Genomic DNA, 19,673 nt, shown 5'->3' on the forward strand with positions numbered 1-19,673 from the left:
GCAGTGAGACAGTCCTAAGCTTATGAAGAGATGCTAGCCTGACAGTATGCAATATACAACACAGCACAGTGACACAGCCTTGCACCAGACAACATGCAGGAGCACAGGGCAAGTTAATGAGCTCAAAGTTACCAAAGACCCTTACACAGTAGACCTAAATTAACCAAGTGCTTATTTACTGCAGAACAGAAAATACAATCTACAGAACAGCCAGAAGTATTAATGGAACAGAAGAGGACAAGGAATGAAGCAACACTGAATAGGATGAGACTTCAAGGCCAGTGCAGTCAATTGCTCCCATTCCCAATGGTCGAGAGTGTGTGGGCACAGTCTTAGGATAAGGGGTTGACCATTTAGGATTGAAATGCAAAGGGGCTTCTCTCAAATTAGGGAATCTCAGGGAATAAGTGGAACTGTTCCACTTCAGATCAGCCATGATCTTATTGAATGGCGGGGCAGGCTCGAGGGGCTAGATGGCCTACTCCTGCTCCTATTTCTTATGTTCTTATGAAGGGTTGTAATTTTTTCTAATTCTCTTCTTCAAAGGGTGCATAGGCATTGAGAATATTCAAGCCTAAGACTGATAGGTTTTTGGATACTAAGGGAATCAATGGATATGGGAATAGCCTGTGATGTAGATGTCTGGTTATGTCTTATTGAATAGTGGAGTGGGTTCAAGGGGCTGAATGGTTCCAGTTCTTATCCATTTAACAGTAGGACGGTTATAGCAGTGTTTCACATTCTCTGCTCTTCATTTCCAATGGGAGCCTGTTACAGCAGCAGAGTGAAGCTCACACTTCAGGTACAAACATTACAAAGAACACAAAAACACAATGCAGTCATTCAGGCAATATTTCACAAACCTTACAACACTCCTCCCTCTCTTCGCACAGTAAGGTTTACGAAATGGAAAGTCACATTTTAAACACTTCGTTTGCACTATGTGGACCCAAATATTCCATTTGAAGACCTACTGCTTTATATGTCATCAAAGTAAATTAGTAACCTGGAAGTGTTACTGTTAATTATATTATTTAAGACACATGGGTGAAGGGCACTGTTTAACTAAATACCTTGAGCACTTATAGAGACCTCTCTCCACTGCATTGTTCTCCCCTGCGGTTATGTTCACAGCTGGGTGTCCTTGGAGAGGGAGCAGGCGGTGTTGCTATCACACTTGAGGCCATCTGCAACTGGTGAGTCCTGCAGTAGCTGGAGTGTTTCCTCAGCCCCCGAAAGGACATTTTAATTTAATTTAGTAGGGTTCCTTTAAAAATGTTCTCCTATGTTACAGTGTCCCTTTAAGGGGTTATCCCTTTAATTTGACTATTTGTCAATTTGTCTATTTGTTAATTTGTCAATTTGTTCACAGAGTACTGAAAGCAGAGACGGCTGGGACAGAGGGGTGTGAGGTAGAAAGCAGACATTCTAAATGCTGCGTTCTGTAAAATAAACCTATTGCAAAGAGAAGTATTGATGTCCAGTTTCAGGCTTTACCAGCTAGCTTGGAATTGAGTTGCCAGCTGTGTGTGAAGACAGGTTGAGGCTTATAAGCACCAGATAGTGAGACTGGACAAGGAGAATAACTAAGCAGCTCTGGGCCACTTTACACACTGTCGAAAGAGGTGGTGATGTGTTGTTAGGCAGCTCAACAATTTTAACAGCAGTATGCAATACTGACATGGAAAACTAACCAGACCTTGGAATACAGCATTATTCCCGGGAACTGGTAAGGATGTGAGGAAGAAATGCTAGAAATACTCAGGTCTGACAGCTGTTTGTAGTTATTAAGTTAAGTTATTGTTGTACAGGGACTAGTTTGGCCACAGATGGAGTACTGGGTCCAATTCCACAATTCACAAAGAATGGCAGTCGAGTTGAATTAGAAAGTTAACTCAATGCCAATAACCAGAGAAAAGATCTCCCACCTCCCCCACTTCTTAACAGAACAAATGTAATAAGGTTTTTAAAAAAAGTTCTGAAGGCAGAATTGGAAAAAAAACACTCTTGCCTCTGGCTGAATGGCCATCAGTTAGAGTAGTCGTTAAGAGTGAGGTGTTAGGAAAATACTTCTTGACTCAGGAGTTGGTGTTTGCTACAGGAAGTGTCCTAGGTCGAGACCACTGCATCTTTCTGGGGAATGGTAAATGTGAAACAGAGAAAGCTGCAGGGTTTTAGGGAGATGAAGGAGTGTGGGATTTGGCATGACTGGTTTAGTGCGTACGAGCCACCTCCTGTGTTAGAAAGATTTAGCAGCGATTCCCACAGTATGGAAAGATTAAGTTAATCTAACATTTAGAGAATTAAGCACCATGGCTCTCGTGTCAGTGGAAAATGAAATGCTCAGGACTGGACGTGTTACTAATGTATGACCTCTATCCTAGAGCTTGCCAGGGTAGTCTGAGCCAAGGAGAATTTTCTCCATTATTTAATTTAGTTAGCTTATTCTATGTCCTGGGGAGAAGGGAATAAGTTGTGTTGAGTCCACAACAGTGCAAACCCCACTTTAACTGGGATGATTCAAATCAAATTCTCAACAAACTAAACAAGATGCCAGTTATAAAGTGGAAATTCACCCGTTAGCACAAAGCACATTGTTCAAGCAGCAAAAATTCCTGATTGTAAATGAATTAGATTTGAACTTCAGTGTGAGAAGCAGGATTAGTGCTGAAACTCAGACAGTGCTGGAACCACACTGTAAAGTGCAAAATCAATCATTTTGTTTCAAAAAGGCACTAATTTCTCTGAAGAGGTGCATTCAGGAGGGTCGAGCGCTGAAACTCTGTTGGTTCTGGTGTCTTCCATTAGGAAAGAGAACAAGTCCTTGTGTACAGGGTCAAAAAAAAAATTCCTTTCACCCGCTGCAGTAGATCTTGTGTTCACACCAGGTATATCCTTTAAACCAACAGAGCCTTCAGTGATAAACACACGGGGGGGGAACCTGGCAATGAGAACAGGGTTTAATAGTCATTCCATTTCATCCAAGTACAACATGTGGAGTTGGGTAGTGTCTCAATACAGGGAATGGGAATATGGATTTTTCCAATTATATTACGTAAGAACATAAGAACTTAAGAAATAGGAGCAGGAGTAGGCCATCTAGCCCCTCGAGCCTGCCCCGCCATTCAACAAGATCATGGCTGATCTGAAGCGGATCAGTTCCACTTACCCGCCTGTTCCCCATATCCCTTAATTCCCTTATCGATCAGAAATCTATCTACCCGTGATTTAAACATATTCAACGAGGTAGCCTCCACCACTTCAATGGGCAGAGAATTCCAGAGATTCACGACCCTCTGAGAGAAGAAATTCCCCCTCAACTCTGTTCTGAACCGGCCCCCACTTATTTTGAGGCTGTGCCCTCTAGTTCTGGTTTCCCTTCTAAGTGGAAATAATCTCTCTACCTCTACCCTATCCAGCCCCTTCATTATCTTATATGTCTCTATAAGATCACCCCTCAGCCTTCTAAACTCCAACGAGTACAGACCCAATCTGTTCAATCTCTCCTCATAAGCTACACCCCTCATCTCCGGTATCAACCTGGTGAACCTTCTCTGCACTCCCTCCAAGGCCAGTATATCCTTTCGCAAATAAGGGGACCAAAACTGCACACAGTACTCCAGTTGTGGCCTCACCAGTGCCTTGTATAGTTGCAGCAAGACCTCCCTGCTTTCATATTCTACCCCCCTCGCGATAAAGGCCAACATTCCATTCGCCTTCTTGATCACTTGCTGCACCTGCAGACTGAGTTTTTGCGATTCGTGCACAAGGACCCCCAGGTCCCTCTGCACAGTAGCATGATGTAATTTTTCTCTATTTAAATAATATTCCAATTTACTATTATTTCTTCCAAAGAGGATAACCTCACATTTGCCAACGTTATATTCCATCTGCCAGATCCACTCGCTCAGCCTATCCAAATCTCTCTGCAGACTTTCCACGTCCTCCACGCAATTCGCTTTCCCACTCATCTTCGTGTCATCTGCAAACTTTGATACCCTACACTCAGTCCCCTCCTCCAGATCATCTATGTAAATGGTAAACAGTTGAGGCCCCAGTACCGATCCCTGCGGCACGCCACTGGTCACCAACTGCCAACCAGAAAAGCATCCATTTACTCCAACTCTCTGCTTCCTGTTAGATAGCCAATCCCCAATCCACGCCAACACCTTACCCCCAACTCCGTGTATCCCAATCTTCTGCAGCAACCTTTTGTGAGGCACCTTATCGAATGCCTTCTGGAAATCTAAAAGCACCACATCCACCGATTCCCCTCTGTCAACCGCACTAGTCACATCTTCATAAAAATCCAGTAAATTCGTCAAACACGACTTTCCCTTCATGAATCCATGCTGTGTCTGCTTGATCGAACCATTCTTATCCAGGTGCTCTGCTATTTCCTCTTTAATGATGGACTCCAGCATCTTCCCAACTACGGACGTTAAGCTAACCAGCCTGTAGTTACCCGCCTTTTGTCTACTTCCTTTTTTAAACAGCGGCGTAACAGTAGCTGTTTTCCAATCAGCTGGCACTACCCCAGAGTCCAGCAAATTTTGATAAATAACTACTAACGCATCTGCTATTATCTCAGCCATTTCTTTCAGTACCCTGGGATGCATTCCATCCAGGCCCGGGGACTTGTCTACCTTCAGTCCCATTAGTCTACCAAGCACTACCTCTTTAGTAACAGTAATTGTATTAAGGACCTCACTTCCCACCAACTCTCGATCTCTAATATTCGGTAAACTATTTGTGTCTTCCACCGTGAAGACCGACACAAAGAACTTATTTAAAGTCTCAGCCATTTCCTCGTTTTCCACTATTAAATCCCCCCTTTCGTCCTCCAAGGGTCCAACATTCACTCTAGCCACTCTATTCCTTTTTATATATTTGTAAAAACTTTTACTATCATTTTTTATATTTTGAGCTAGTTTAGTTTCATAATCTATCTTTCCTTTCTTAATCGCTTTCTTCGTCGCTCTTTGCTGTTTTTTAAAGCTTTCCCAATCCACTAATTCTCCACTATTTTTGGCCACTCTGTACGCATCTGTTTTTATTTTAATACTCTCCTTTATTTCCTTCGTTATCCACGTCTGGTTATCCCTTTTCTTACAGTCCTTCTTTATCACTGGAATATATTTTTGCTGAGTATTTAAAAAAATCTCCTTAAAAATCCTCCACTGTTCCTCAGCTGTCCTACCTACCAGTCTGCTCGCCCAGTCTACATTAGCCAATTCCGCCCTCATCCTATCGTACTCCCCTCTGTTCAAGCAGAGGACACTGGTTTGGGACCCTACTTTCTCACCCTCCATCTGTATCAGAAATTCAACCATATTATGATCACTCAACCCAAGAGGATCCCTCACAAGAAGATCTTTAATTCTACCTGTCTCATTACACAGTAAGAAGTTTAACAACACCAGGTTAAAGTCCAACAGGTTTATTTGGTAGCAAAAGCCACACAAGCTTTCGGAGCTGCAAGCCCCTTCTTCAGGTGAGTGGGAATTCTGTTCACAAACAGAGCATATAAAGACATAAACTCAATTTACATGAATAATGGTTGGAATGCGAACACTTACAACTAATCAAGTCTTTAAGAAACAAAACAATGTGAGTGGAGAGAGCATCAAGACAGGCTAAAAAGATGTGTATTGTCTATTATTCATGTAAATTGAGTTTGTGTCTTTATATGCTCTGTTTGTGAACAGAATTCCCACTCACCTGAAGAAGGGGCTTGCAGCTCCGAAAGCTTGTGTGGCTTTTGCTACCAAATAAACCTGTTGGACTTTAACCTGGTGTTGTTAAACTTCTTACTGTGTTTACCCCAGTCCAACGCCGGCATCTCCACATCATCATTACACAGTACCAGATCTAAGATAACTCGCTCTCTCGTAGGTTCTGTAACATACTGTTCAATGAAACTATCCCGACAGCATTCTAAGAACTCTTCCTCAAGCCCTCCACGTCCAATTTGAGTCGACCAATCAATATGCAGGTTAAAATCCCCCATGATTATTGCCGTTCCGTTTTTGCACGCATCCATTATTTGCTTGTTTATAGCCCTCCCCACCTCAACATTATTATTTGGGGGCCTATAGACCACGCCTACCAGTGTCTTTTTCCCCCTACTATTCCTTATCTCCACCCACAACGATTCCACGTTTTGCTCCTTAGAGCCTATGTTGTCTCTCACTACCGTCCTGATATTATCCTTTATTAACAGAGCTACCCCACCTCCTTTTTCTACCTGTCTATCCTTCCTAAATGTCTGATACCACTGGATATTCAGTTCCCAGTCCCGGTCACCCTGCAACCACGTTTCTGCGATGGCCACTAGATTATACTCATTTATATGGACTTGTGCCATCAACTCATTTACTTTGTCTGAATGCACGAAGCATTCGAAACAAAGTGTCTTTATGCCAGCCTTTATCTGGACCCGGTTTGTTGAAATGCTACTAACATCTCCCGAGCTCTCTACGCCTTTAACTGGTTGAATGTCCTCAACATTAACCTGCACCAAATATTGACTGGAAAAACTATAGTTCGAGTAAGTTAGAGGGGTCGGTTTTTGTCCAGTGTGTGCAGGAAGGCTTCCTGACACAGTATGGAGATAGGCCAACAAGAGGCGAGGCCACATTGGATTTGGTACTGGGTAATGAACCAGGCCAGGTGTTAGATTTGGAGGTAGCTGAGCACTTTGGTGACAGTGACCACAATTCGATTACGTTTACTTTAGCAGTGGAAAAGGATAGGTATATACCAAAGGGCAAGAGTTATAGCTGGGGGAAAGGAAATTATGATGCGATTAGGCGAGATTTAGCTGGCATAGGTTGGGGAAAGAAACTGCAGGGGATGGTCACAATTGTAATGTGGAACTCGTTCAAGGAACAGCTACTACGCGTCCTTGATAAATATGTACCTGTCAGGCAGGGAGGAAGCAGACGTGTGAGGGAATCGTGGTTTACTAAGGAGGTTGAATCTCTTGTGAAGAGGAAGAAGGAGACTTATGTTAAGATGAGACGTGAAGGCTCAGTTAGGGCGCTTGAGAGTTACAAGTTAGTCAGGAAGGACCTAAAGAAAGAATTAAGAGGAGCCAGGAGGGGACATGAGAAGTCTTTGGTGGGTAGGATCAAGGAAAACCCTAAAGCTTTCTATAGGTATGTCAGGAGTAAAAGAATGACTAGGGTAAGATTAGGGCCAGTCAAGGACAGGAGTGGGAAGTTGTGCGTGGAGTCTGAAGAGATAGGAGAGGCACTAAATGAATATTTTTCGTTGGTATTCACACTGGAGAGGGACAGTGTTGTTGAGGGGAGTACTGAGATGCAGGTTGTTGGACTGGATGGGATTGATGTTTAAAAGGGGGAGGTGTTAGCAATTCTGGAAAGGGTAAAAATAGATAAGTCCCCTGGGCCGGATGGGATTTATCCTAGGATTCTCTGGGAGGCTAGAGAGGAGATTGCAGAGCCTTTGGCTTTGATCTTTGTGTCGTCATTGTCTACAGGAACAGTGCCAGAAGACTGGAGGATAGCAAATGTTGTCCCCTTGTTCAAGAAGGGGAGTAGGGACAACCCTGGTAATTATAGACCGGTGAGCCTTACTTCTGTTGTGGGCAAAGTATTGGAAAGGATTATAAGAGATAGGATTTATAATCACCTAGAAAGGAATAATTTGATTAGGGATAGTCAGCACGGTTTTGTGAAGGGTAGGTCGTGCCTCACAAACCTTATTGAGTTCTTTGAGAAGGTGACCAAAGAGGTGGATGAGGGTAGAGTGGTTGATGTGGTGTATATGGATTTCAGCAAAGCGTTTGATAAGGTTCCCCATGGTAAGCTTTTGCAGAAAATACGGACACATGGGATTGAGGGTGATTTAGTGGTTTGGACCAGGAATTGGCTAGCTGTAAGAAAACAAAGGGTGGTGGTTGATGGGAAATATTCATCCTGGAGTTCAGTTACTAGTGGTGTACCGCAAGGATCTATTTTGGGGCCACTGCTGTTTGTCATTTTTATTAATGACCTGGATGAGGGCGTGGAAGGATGGATTAGTAAATTTGCGGATGACACTAAAGTCGGTGGAGTTGTAGACAGTGCGGAGGGAAGTGGCAGGTTACAGAGGGACATAGATAAGCTGCAGAGCTGGGCTGAGAGGTGGCAAATGGAGTTTAATGCGGAAACGTGTGAGGTGATTCACTTTGGAAGGAGTAACAGGAATACAGAGTACTGGGCTAATGGTAAGATACTTGGTGATGTGGATGAACAGAGGGATCTGGGTGTCCATGTGCATAGATCCCTGAAAGTTGGCACCCAGGTTGATAGGGTTGTTAAGAAGGCGTACGGTGTGTTAGCTTTTATTGGTAGAGGGATTGAGTTTCGGAGCCAGGAGGTCATGTTGCAACTGTACAAAACTCTGGTGCGGCCGCATTTGGAGTATTGCGTACAGTTCTGGTCGCCATATTATAGGAAAGATGTGGAAGTGTTGGAAAGGGTGCAGAGGAGATTTACCAGGATGTCGCCTGGTATGGTGGGAAGATCTTATGAGGAAAGGCTGAGGGGCTTGAGGTTGTTTTCGTTAGAGAGAAGAAGATTAAGAGGTGACTTAATAGAGGCATACAAGATGATCAGAGGATTAGATAGGGTGGATAGCGAGAGCCTTTTTCCTCGGATGGTGTTGGCTAGCACGACGGGACATAGCTTTAAATTGAGGGGTGAGAGATATAGGACAGATGTTAGAGGTAGGTTCTTTACTCAGAGAGTAGTAAGGGCGTGGAATGCCCTGCCTGCAGCAGTAGTGGACTCGTCAACATTAAGAGCATTCAAATGGTTAATGGATAAACAAATGGATGATATTGGAATCGTGTAGATTAGAGGGGCTTTAGATTGGTTCCACTGGTCGGCGCAACATCGAGGGCCGAAGGGCCTGTACTGCGCTGTAATGTTCTATGTTCTATGCACTTGTACTCTCTCCTTTACCTTCGATTTTGTAATTTTATAATATTACGTTTATATAATCACATCAAGTCCCTCACAGAACATTATGATATGGAACATTTGATCTCATGTATATACTAAACCACATCAAAGATCACTAGGCTAAATAAGAGTTCATGGTGTAGGTGGTAGGTTATATGTTAGCCTGGACAGAGGATTGGTTAGCTAAGCAGATAGTAGGGACAAATGGGTCTTTTTTGGGTTGGCAGGGCGTGATGAGTAAAGTTCCACGGGGATCAATGTTGTGGCCTCAACTGTTTACAATTTATCAATGGCTTGGATGTACGGTTGTTAAATCTGCTGATGACACTAAGATAGGTAGGAAAGGAAAGCAGGGAGTTAAGGGATTTGTTAAGGTAGATGGAGAGAAACAATGTTCTCTGGGGATTGGGGGGGGAAGAATCCCAAACAAGGGAACAAAACCTTAAAATTAATACCCAGCCACTCAGGAGTGATGTGTCCTCACAGCTCTCTCCTAGTTTCAGAGTCATAGAGGTTTACAGCCTTCGGCCCAACTTGTCCATGCTGCCCCTTTTTTAACCACTAAGCTAGTCCCAATTGTCCATATTTGGCCCATATCCCTCTATACCCATCTTACCCACGTAATTGTCTAAATGATTTTTAAAAGACAAAATTGTATCCGCCTCTACTACTATCTCTGGCAACTGGTTCCAGACACTCACCACCCTCTATGAAACAATTGCTCCTCTGGACCCTTTTATATCTCTCCCCTCTCACCTTAAATTTGTTTTTTCTAGTTTTAGACTCCCCTACTTTTGGGTAAAGATATTGACTATCTAGCTGATCTATGTCCCTCATTATTTTATAGACCTCTATAAGATCACCTCTCAGCCTCCTACGCTCCAGAGAAAAAAGTCCCAGTCTATCCAGCCTCTCCTTATAACTCAAACCATCAAGTCCCGGTCGCATCCTAGTAAATCTTTTCTGCATTCTTTCTAGTTTAATGATGATGTGGAGATGCTGGCGTTGGACTGGGGTTGGCACAGTAAGAAGTCTCACAACGCCATGTTAAAGTCCAACAGGTTTATTTGGAATCACGAGCTTTCGGAGCACTGCTCCTTTATCAGGTGAGTGGAGGAATAATATTCTTTCTATAATAGGGTGACCAGAACTGTATACAATATTCCAAGTGTGGCCTTACCAATGTCTTGTACAACTTCAACAAGACATCCCAACTCCTGTATTCAATGTTCTGACCTGATAGATTTTTGTTTCTTAGGCACATGGGAGGGTTTAGGGACCCCCATACATGGGATATGAAGCTGGTGAATAGATATGAGATAGAGATCAGTCATTGTCTGACTGAATGGTAGAATAAGGTTGATGGGCTGAATGGCTTCCTCCTGCTGCTGTGAACAGCTGAAGCGACAGAGGGGGTTTGGAGTGGACACTGCACCTACCTGCAAGCACCTTTTTCCATCTGGTCACCAACTCCAGTAAACTGAAACAGCCAAAATCACAGACAGGACGATGGTCCCAGCCGTTCCGATTACAATATTCCACGGTGATCCTGCAACTGCGGAGAGGGGCAGGGGAAAGAAAAATATTCTTCGTCATTTCAACATTAAACAGAAGCAGAAGTTAAACTCTGAATACCTGCTGTTTGCTAAATCAGGAGTTAGAGCAACCCGAGAGCTGAACATTGTAACCTCAACCCAACTCCACATTCCTGGGTTAACCAGCCCTCACTTTCCATACCAATTGGGTGGTCGTTTGTTTTTAGAAAGCGTACCCAGAGTTGAATCTGTTCTGTATGGTCCAGCTGTGCTGCTGTAACTTCAGACAAAAACTGGATGAAGCATGTGAATGAGGGAAAATTAATTTACTCTATCTTTGTTTCAGTTACTGCTCAAACTGCTGCCCTCTTTACCTCACTCCATCAGCAGCTTTAATTTTATTAATTTAATAATTTAAAGTCACAATTAAAATCCCAGCTGATCATATGCTAACTCCCACCAACCTTACTGTGCTCGCTGACCTACTTCTGCCAACACCTCCAGGCCCGTCCTGTTCTCCCCCCCCGCCCCCATCTCCTTGACCACCCCCAGTTCCACAAGGCTTCATGATCTCTGCACCCCTCCAATCCCTGGACTCCTGTGGTGAAGGAAGCAGACGGCACGCTTGCCTTCATTGCCCGGGGTATCGAGTATAAAAGTTGGAAAATTATGTTACAGTTATATAAAACGCTGGTTCGGCCATATTTGGAATATTGTGTCCAATTCTGGTCACCACGCTGCCAGAAGGATGTGGTGGCTTTGGAGGGAGTACAGAAAAGGTTTACCAAGATGTTGCCTGGTATGGAGGGTATTAGCTATGAGGAGAGATTGAATAAACTGGCATTGTTCTCCCTGGAAAGACGGAGGCTGAGGAGCGACCTGATAAAAGTTTATAAAATTATGAGGAGCACTGATAGGGTGAACAGTCAAAAGCTTTTCCCCAGGGCAGAAATAGCAATTACAAGGGGGCACAAGTTCAAGGTAAGGGGGGAAAAGGTTCAGTGGAGATGTTCCGGGGGGAGTTTTTTTTTACACAGAGGGTGGTGGGGGCCTGGAATGCACTGCCAAGTGAGGTGGTTGAGGCAGAAACATTAGCGACATTTAAGACTTATCTGGATAGACACATGAACAGGTGGGGAATAGAGGGATACAGGCGGTTGGTCTAGATAGGACAATGTGATCAGCACAGGCTTGGTAGGCCAAAGTGCTTGGTCCTGTCCTAAACTGTTCTTTGTTCCTTCAGCAGTCTATTGGTGGTGCAGCCTTCAGTCGATAAGGCCCTATGCTCTCTAAACATCTCAGTCTTTTATGTTTCTCTCTCTTCTCCTATGGGATGCTCCGTTAAACAGCTAAAGCTTTTGAGCATCTGGCTTAATGTCTCAATCCTTGGGCGCATGTTAAATTTTGTTGGAGAACCTTCCTGTGGGGATCTGCCACAACCCCATGTCAAACATGGTTTTCTTCCCAACTTCCGTCTCTACATTTGTCCCTCCACCTGTCACTCTCTCTCAGTAGGAGAAAGCAGGACCTGCGTAGAGGCCAGCCGCCCACTCCCACTGGTCCTGATAATCAAGACCTGAAGTTGAACCCAACCACAGGGCGACACGATGGCACAGTGGTTAGCACTGCTGCCTCACAGCACCAGGGACCCAGGTTCAATTCCCAGCTTGAGTCACTGTCTGTGTGGAGTTTGCATGTTCTCCTCGTGTCTGCGTGGGTTTCCTCCGGGTGCTCCAGTTTCCTCCCACAGTCCAAAGATGTGCGGGTGAGGTTGATTGGCCATGCTAAATTGCCCCTTAGTGTATCCGAACAGGCGCCGGAGTGTGGTGACTAGGGGATATTCACAGTAACTTCATTGCAGTGTTAATGTAAGCCTACTTGTGACATATAAATAAAGTTTAGTTTAGTTTGAGTGGACGTGCACCAAGCTGCCATTGTGTCTCCTCCCCTTCTCCACTCCCTCCATCCTCTTCCTTCTCAAAGGGAAGTTGGGATTGGTAGGATTGAGACAGTTACAGGAAAAAATACCGCCTTCAACACTGCTCCTTCCCCACATAGAAAAAAACATCCTTGTTGCTGTCATTTATGTCCAGTGATTACAGTATCGGAACAGAATATGGCCTTAAAGCTCCTCACACTGCTCCACAATTCAATTAAATCACAGATAACATACACATTTAACTAATCTCCATATCCCTCACAACCCTTCACCTTTCTGGAATGAACTTACTCACATTGAACTCAATCAGTAACCCTTTTACTCACTGAATTTGACTTTGTAACTTTCTGCCTCTATTCACAGTTCACTGTGGCCTCTTTGTATCATCAGCAACCTTGGATACACAATGTTCTTGTTGAGTATTTGTACCTCCTCTGGCACACAATGGGAACCAACAAGCAGTTGACAAGCTGCACTTTGATGTGATTTTTACTCAGTCCAGCCGCTGAGTGGGGGTGCAGAGAAGGTCGACACATTCCAGACACTGTGAAAGACAGTGGAGCCCCGATTCTCCCATCTCAGCACGCACGTTTCTTGGCGCGTCGGGATGGGAGAATCGCAAGTCGGCCATTTCGCGGAATTCGCGCATGCGTTCCTGACGCAGTCGGGACCATGCTGGAAACCAGCGGGAGGAGAGGGAAGTCATTTAAATCTGTTTTTCATGCATTTTAAATGTCATTATTGGGCCCAGCACGGAATTCTCCGGGCCCGATAGCACCTCCCACCCCTAATTCGAGAATTCGGTCCGGTGGGGTTTAGAGTAGCTCCCCACTTGCAGGGAACTAGTGGGAGACTCTGCTGGGGTGAAGGGGGGGCAAGCGGGGCCCCCAGGGGGTTGGTCAGAAGGGTGTGGTGCCCCCTGATATTGCCCAAAGGGCAGAGTGCCCAAGCCCATGGGGCATCTTGGCATTGCCCACCAGACAGTGCCAAGGGGGTGAGGCCGGGGAAGGCAGCAGGACCAAGGGGGCGGGGCCACGGGCAGGCCTATTGTGCGTGGGGCCAAGGGAAAAGGGCCTATTGTGGGTGGAGTCAAGGGACGGGGCCTATTGTGAACAGGGCCTAAGGAGGGGGGGGTGATCAGTGGGGGTGAGAGGTCCTGCTGCCATTCTGCATTGGGATCAATCGGGGCTGGAGAGAGGCCAGCGATTGGGCACAGGGGCGGGGGGTGTGGGGGGATGCCTGCCTCCCGGGGGATCGTCACTGTTGGGGGTGGAGGGCTAGAGATCAGGGTGCTCCGGAATGGGAGGGGGGGGGGGGGGGGGTCAGGTATGGCCCAGGAAGGCTTGTGGGAGCCGCGATCAGGCCGTGGAGCGGCTGGGGGTGCAGCACTGCAGGGGACCCGGGCTGGCCAGTGAATGGGAGTCTGACAGACCGGGGCCATCGCGCATGCGCAGGGTTCCAGAACTGTCAGACTCTAGTACGAATAGGCCCCGCCTCCCCCGAGCTTTTAATGATATTCACGATTGTGACCTCTGCAGAGATTCGAGTCTGAAGTATCACTAAAAATACAATCGTGATTTACACCAGTTTTCTCGCCAATTCAGCATTTAAGAATTTTTTTGGGCGAATCGGGCCCATGACTTTTATACTTACTCAGAACGACAAAGACAAATGAGAGTGATTCGTTCAAGTCTTGGTCCGTTATGGTGCAGGTGTAATTGCTGATTACTCCATGGTCTATCCTGATTGTACTCTTCATGTGGATAGTCCCATCTGTGCTGTTGATTCTCTCTGTCTGCACGTGTTCAGTCAGCTGTACCCCAAGCCCATTTTCCCAGGTAACAGTTGGCTCTGGGAACCATCCAGATGATTCACAGACCAACATGGGGACACCCTCGTCAGTAACGTAGGAGTGGATGACTGGCTGCTCACCGATAGCTGTGAGAGAAGAGGAAACATCTGTAATGGAGTACACACTTACCAGGAAAGCCCCTTTCTCTCAGCACCCCTTTAACCCGAGCTCCCCGTAGCCCCAGGACCTTTTTAACATGGCCCCATTCCCACACACCCATCCCAACCAAGGACCCCTTGAACACAACTTGCAAAACCACCGGGACCACGCCAACATAGAATCCCTACAGTACAGAAGGAGGCCATTCAGCCCATCGAGTCTGCACTGATCACAATCCCACCCAGGCCCTATTCCTCATAACCTTACTTATTTCCCCTGTTAACCCTTTGACACTAAGGGTAATTTAGCACGGCCAATGCACCTAACCAGCATGTCTTTCGCACTGGGGGAGGAAACCGGAGCACCCGGAGGAAACCCACACAGACACGGGGAGAACGTGAAGACTGTACACAGACAGTGACCCGAGCCGGGAATCAAATCCAAGTCCCTGGCGCTGTGAGGCAGCAGTGCTAACCACTGTGCCGCCCTTACCTAATATGGCAGCCCACTACCTAAGGAACCCTTTAATATGGCCTCCACCACCCCAGGGAGCCCACAGCATGGGTTCTGTCCTTCCATTACTTTAAGGGGTCATTGGATACTAACAGTGTTCAAAGTCCACATGTTCTTTAACACCAGCTCCCCCACTCCCCACCCCGTGACCTTTAACCATCAGACAGCTCATAGCCCGGAGTGTGTGCATTATGGTACAGAAGAAATACTGGAGACTAACACAAACTGGTTAACAAGTGTAATGGATTTACATTATACAGTCTTGTGTTTCATATCAAGTGCCTGTAATAAATCATAGGAGATGGCCATTTGGCCCATCGTGCCTGTGCCAGCCCTTTGAGAGGACAATCAATTCATCCCACTCTCCTGTCCTTTCCGCATAGCTTCGCAAACTTTCACTTTTATTCAACTTTCTTTCCAACGCCGCAACTGAATCTGCTTCCATCAGGTTTTTTTTGCCATTTCAGGCAGCAGATTCCAGCTCACAACAAGACGCTGTGCGAAAGGGTTTCTCCTCACCTTGCCATGTCTGCACTCATTAAGCAGTTCAGTCACATTTCTAGTCAGATGAAAGGAGTTTGCGTTTTAAACCTCTGATGGAATGGAGCAGCAAAATGGATTAAAGAAAGAATGAAAGACCTGAACCACTGGATATGTCCTGTCTCAACGTGACCCCATTAGATGGAGATGTACACTAATACGGCCTCCAGCTGGCAACTCCATAACCTAACTCCAATGTGTTTAATTTCTTTAATTGAAAGTTTTAGAAGTTGAAAATACAGCAGGAGCTTTTGTATAAAACTAAAAACGGATAAGCAAAGCCATGGAAAATTCCAGGATGAAAGCTATTTGTGACATTGAGTATCCATATCTGTACTTACTACAATTTAAATAACTTCTCTTAGCAGCAAGCACAAGTGGCTATAGGAATAGGCAGGGATTGGGTGCACGGCCATAAAGATGATGCAGGAGGGAGAGTTTTAGATTCCTGGGGCACTGGGACTGGCACAGGGAGAGGTGGCATTTGTACGAGCCAGACTGGCTGCAGCGGAACAGGTCCGGGAGCAATTTCCTTGTGGAGCAATTTGTTTGTGCTGTTGGGGAACTTGGCAAGGGTGTGGGAAGCAGACGGAAATACCAGAGAGGAATATCAAACTCTACAGAACACTGGGAGAGACAGACAGCACTATAGCAGGAGATTGTAAGCTATTCAGTGGGTTCAGAATAAGGGAGTAACAAAGATTAAGTCAGGGCTGCTGTTGATGAATGTGAATGTGCAGAGTGTGGTCGATGAGATTGGTGAGTTACAGGTGCAGATTACCACATGAAAGCCTGGCTATACCTAGTTCAAAGGCAGTAGGACTGGATAATAAATATACTGCATTAAAGGTGTTTAGAAAAGGAAGAAAGATGGGGGGTGGGGGAAATGGTAGGATTGGTTAAGTAAGATGCTGCAGTGTGGAGAGACATCATGTCCCACAAGGATCAAAGACAGAGGGCGGAATTTTACCGGAGGAGGACGGGTCATTGAGTGTCTTTAAGACAGAGATAGATAGGTTCTTGATTAATAAGGGGATCAGGGGTTATGGGGAAAAGGCAGGAGAATGCGGGTGAGAAAAAGTCAGCCATAACTGAATGGTGGAGCAGGCTCAATGGGCCGAGTGGCCTAATTCTGCTCCTATGTCTTACGGTCACCCGTCGATGGGCCGGCGAAATCGCGCAACAGTCAAGAATCAGAATCGCCTGATTTCCCGGCTCTCGTGATCTTACGGGAGCCAGAATTCTGGCAAGGTCAGCCTCTCTGGCGAGAGGCTGAATAATGTATTTAAATTTATTGAAATGAAGATTTGCATCTGTTTAGTGAGTCCGGCGATCAATCCTCCGGGTTCGCTTGCCTTTCTGGCCTCACCGGGAGAGGTTCTCTCCGGCGAGAAAACACCTGCTCCCCATGAATGGGGAACAGTCATCTTGGCCTCGCCGGTGGAACCGGAGGCCACTGAGGGCCCCCGGTGAGGCTGAGGGCAAGGTGGGGGTGCCCCTTGGGTAGTGCCAGCCTGGCATCTTGGCACTGCCAGCCTGGCACCTTAATAATGCCCACTGGGCACCACCAACAAACAGTAGCAGCTGTGTGTATCATCTACAAGATGCACTGCAGGGAGTCACCACTGCTTCGTAGGCAGCAGCTTACAAACCCTCAACCATTACCATCTGGAAGGACAAGGGAACACCACCACCTGCAACTTCCCCTCCAAGCCACTCATCATCTTGACTTGAAAATACATCGGCATTCCTTCACTGTCACTGGGTCAAAATCCTGGAACGCTCTCCGTACCAGCACTGTGGATGTACCCACACCTCAGGGACTGCAATGGTTCAAGAAGGCAACTCAGCACCACCTTCTGAAAGATAACTAGAAATGAGCAATGAGCAATGAACACTGGCTGAGCCGGCGACGCCCACATCCCATCATAATTTTTAGAAAGTCTGATGTCGGTATAAATTTTAAGTGCAGGAACCATTCAGTACAGGTCACACACTGCTGCCTTTTGGCTTTCTATTCATTTGCGGTTTGTGACAGGAGGCACGCGACAGGGGGGTTGGGGGGAAGGGGGAGGGGACAGGGGGCCATAATCATGCACGCAATATGATTGAGGGTATTTGCTTCTTCCTACCTCTTACTTCCACAGCGACCGTTATCTCATTGCTTTGGGATTGACTAGCGACAGAGAGTCTGTACAGTCCTGAGTCAGACAGAGTCACATTCTTCAATCTCAGGGACACATTCCCATTCCGGATCTCATGGTTACGGACCTCAGCTCTGTGCCAATAGCTGGGGTCCAGATGTCCCAGGCTGCTACTGCTCATTGTGTAATTATAGATTGTCACCACAGTCTCCACCTTCATCCAGTACAAAGCAATGGGTCTGGATTCATCCACAGGATGGTAACTGCAGCCAATAACAAGATCTCTTCCAAGCTTCACTGTGATTTGGTCCCCCTCACAGTTAACCTTCAAATCATCTGTAACAAACATGGTGTCAGATCACTGCTCGGTTTTAACCAGGGCCTCAGATATTAACAAATGTGAGGGAGTTGGGTTAACATCAGTACAGATACAGTCAGTAACACAGGGTGCTGGGGGGAGAGGGGTTACTGAGTGATAGTGTGAGGGAGCTGGATTAACATCACTACAGATACAGTCAATAACACAGGGTGCTGGGGGAGAGGGGTTACTGAGTGACAGTGAGAGAGAGTTGGATTAACATCAGTAGAGATACAGTCAGTAACACAGGGTGCTGGGGGAGAGGGGTTACTGAGTGATAGTGTGAGGGAGCTGGATTAACATCACTACAGATACAGTCAGTAACACAGGGTGCTGGGGGAGAGGGGTTACTGAGTGACAGTGAGAGAGAGTTGGATTAACATCAGTAGAGATACAGTCAGTAACACAGGGTGCTGGGGGAAAGAGGGGTTACAGAGTGACCGTGTGAGAGAGCTGGATTATCAGTAGAGATATAGTCAGTAACGCAGTGTGCTGGGGGGAGAGGGGTTACTGAGTGACAGTGTAAGGGAGCTGGATGAATATCAGTAGAGACACAGTCAGTAACACAGTAATCCGCGCTCCTCTGTATGTTTTGGAGACATGGACAACCTACAGCAGGCATCCGAAAGCACTGGAGAAGTGTCACCCATGTCGCCTTCTCAACATCTTCCAAATTCAGTGGCAAGGAATATGGTCCAACAGCATCGTCCTCTCCCACATGCCCAGCGTTGAGGTGTTAATCACCCAGAACCAGCTCCGCTGAGTGGGACACGCTGTTTGTGTACCTGACAGCAGATCCCCAAAGCCACTGTTCCACCCGGAACTCAGTCCCAGCGGGAGACTGCCAGGAGACAGCGCAAACACTCTCAGGATGTCCTCAAGCAAGCCTCAAGTGATGAAACATACCCACCCACTCACGGGAGACCCTGTCACGTATCCAAGCAAAATGTCAAAGGTTCATTCAGGATTGTGTAGAGGTGAAGTTGAGGCATTGGTGGGAGCACGCAAACCTCTCACCAACCCACCTACACAACTCTTCAAACACCACCTGCCCAGCAGGTGGCAGAGTCCACACATGGCACATTGGATTGATCAGCCTTCTCCCAACCAGCCAACCAGAGTGGAGGCAAATCATCCTTCATTCCGAGGGACCGCCTAAGAGGAAGATGGCGAGAGGGTGCTGGTGGAAGAGGGGCTCCTGAGTGACAGACAGACTGAGCCACACACTCACCAACTGTGAAGCCCTGAGCAGCAGCCAGCGTTATGAAGAAATGAGCGAGGGAAATGAAGAGACGACTCATTCTGCTGTAAGAGATGAAAAGTTATCAAAACAACGAAAAATATTTCTTCAGAGTCACCATGACAGCAGCACGTCACGAGTATTACTACTCCATCTGCAATAGAAATGGCAGTGAGTTCAGTTCTCCATTTAAGTAACAGAAAAGATCTCAAGCAGAGGACAGTAAGAATCATTTCTATTAAATCGAGGACCAAGAGACAAATATTGAAGGAACAAAGTCCAAATAGCAATGGATAAGTGTCATAAACAAAACTATTTTACTTTTAAATATCATTTTTGCTCCCTCACCTTGTGTGCTCTCGTCACTTTCGTTCTTGTTAACAGTCCCCTACCACTCAATTGCATAAAACCTCAACCAGCGGTTCAGGGGGGTGACCCACTGCCACCTTCTCAGGGTAACTAGGGATGGGCAATAAATGCC

General features: G+C 46.2%; 1 protein-coding gene across 1 annotated transcript in view; it reads right to left on the bottom strand.

The window, feature by feature from the left end:
- Nucleotides 1-389: 389 nt before the first annotated feature.
- LOC144504272 (butyrophilin-like protein 2) overlaps nt 390-19,673 on the bottom strand; it is a 58,071-nt gene continuing 38,787 nt past the window's right edge. The window contains exons 2-6 of the mRNA XM_078229369.1: nt 19,184-19,257; nt 17,583-17,930; nt 14,100-14,384; nt 10,412-10,527; nt 390-2,941 (exon numbers count right to left, since the gene is read on the bottom strand). Of these exons, the coding sequence (XP_078085495.1) occupies nt 10,436-10,527; nt 14,100-14,384; nt 17,583-17,930; nt 19,184-19,253 (795 nt within the window). The 5' untranslated portion in view covers nt 19,254-19,257 and the 3' untranslated portion in view covers nt 390-2,941; nt 10,412-10,435. The remainder of the gene's footprint in view (nt 2,942-10,411; nt 10,528-14,099; nt 14,385-17,582; nt 17,931-19,183; nt 19,258-19,673) is intronic.

The sequence above is a fragment of the Mustelus asterias genome, chromosome 15 (assembly GCF_964213995.1).
Source record: "Mustelus asterias chromosome 15, sMusAst1.hap1.1, whole genome shotgun sequence".
NCBI classification, from domain to species: domain Eukaryota; kingdom Metazoa; phylum Chordata; class Chondrichthyes; order Carcharhiniformes; family Triakidae; genus Mustelus; species Mustelus asterias.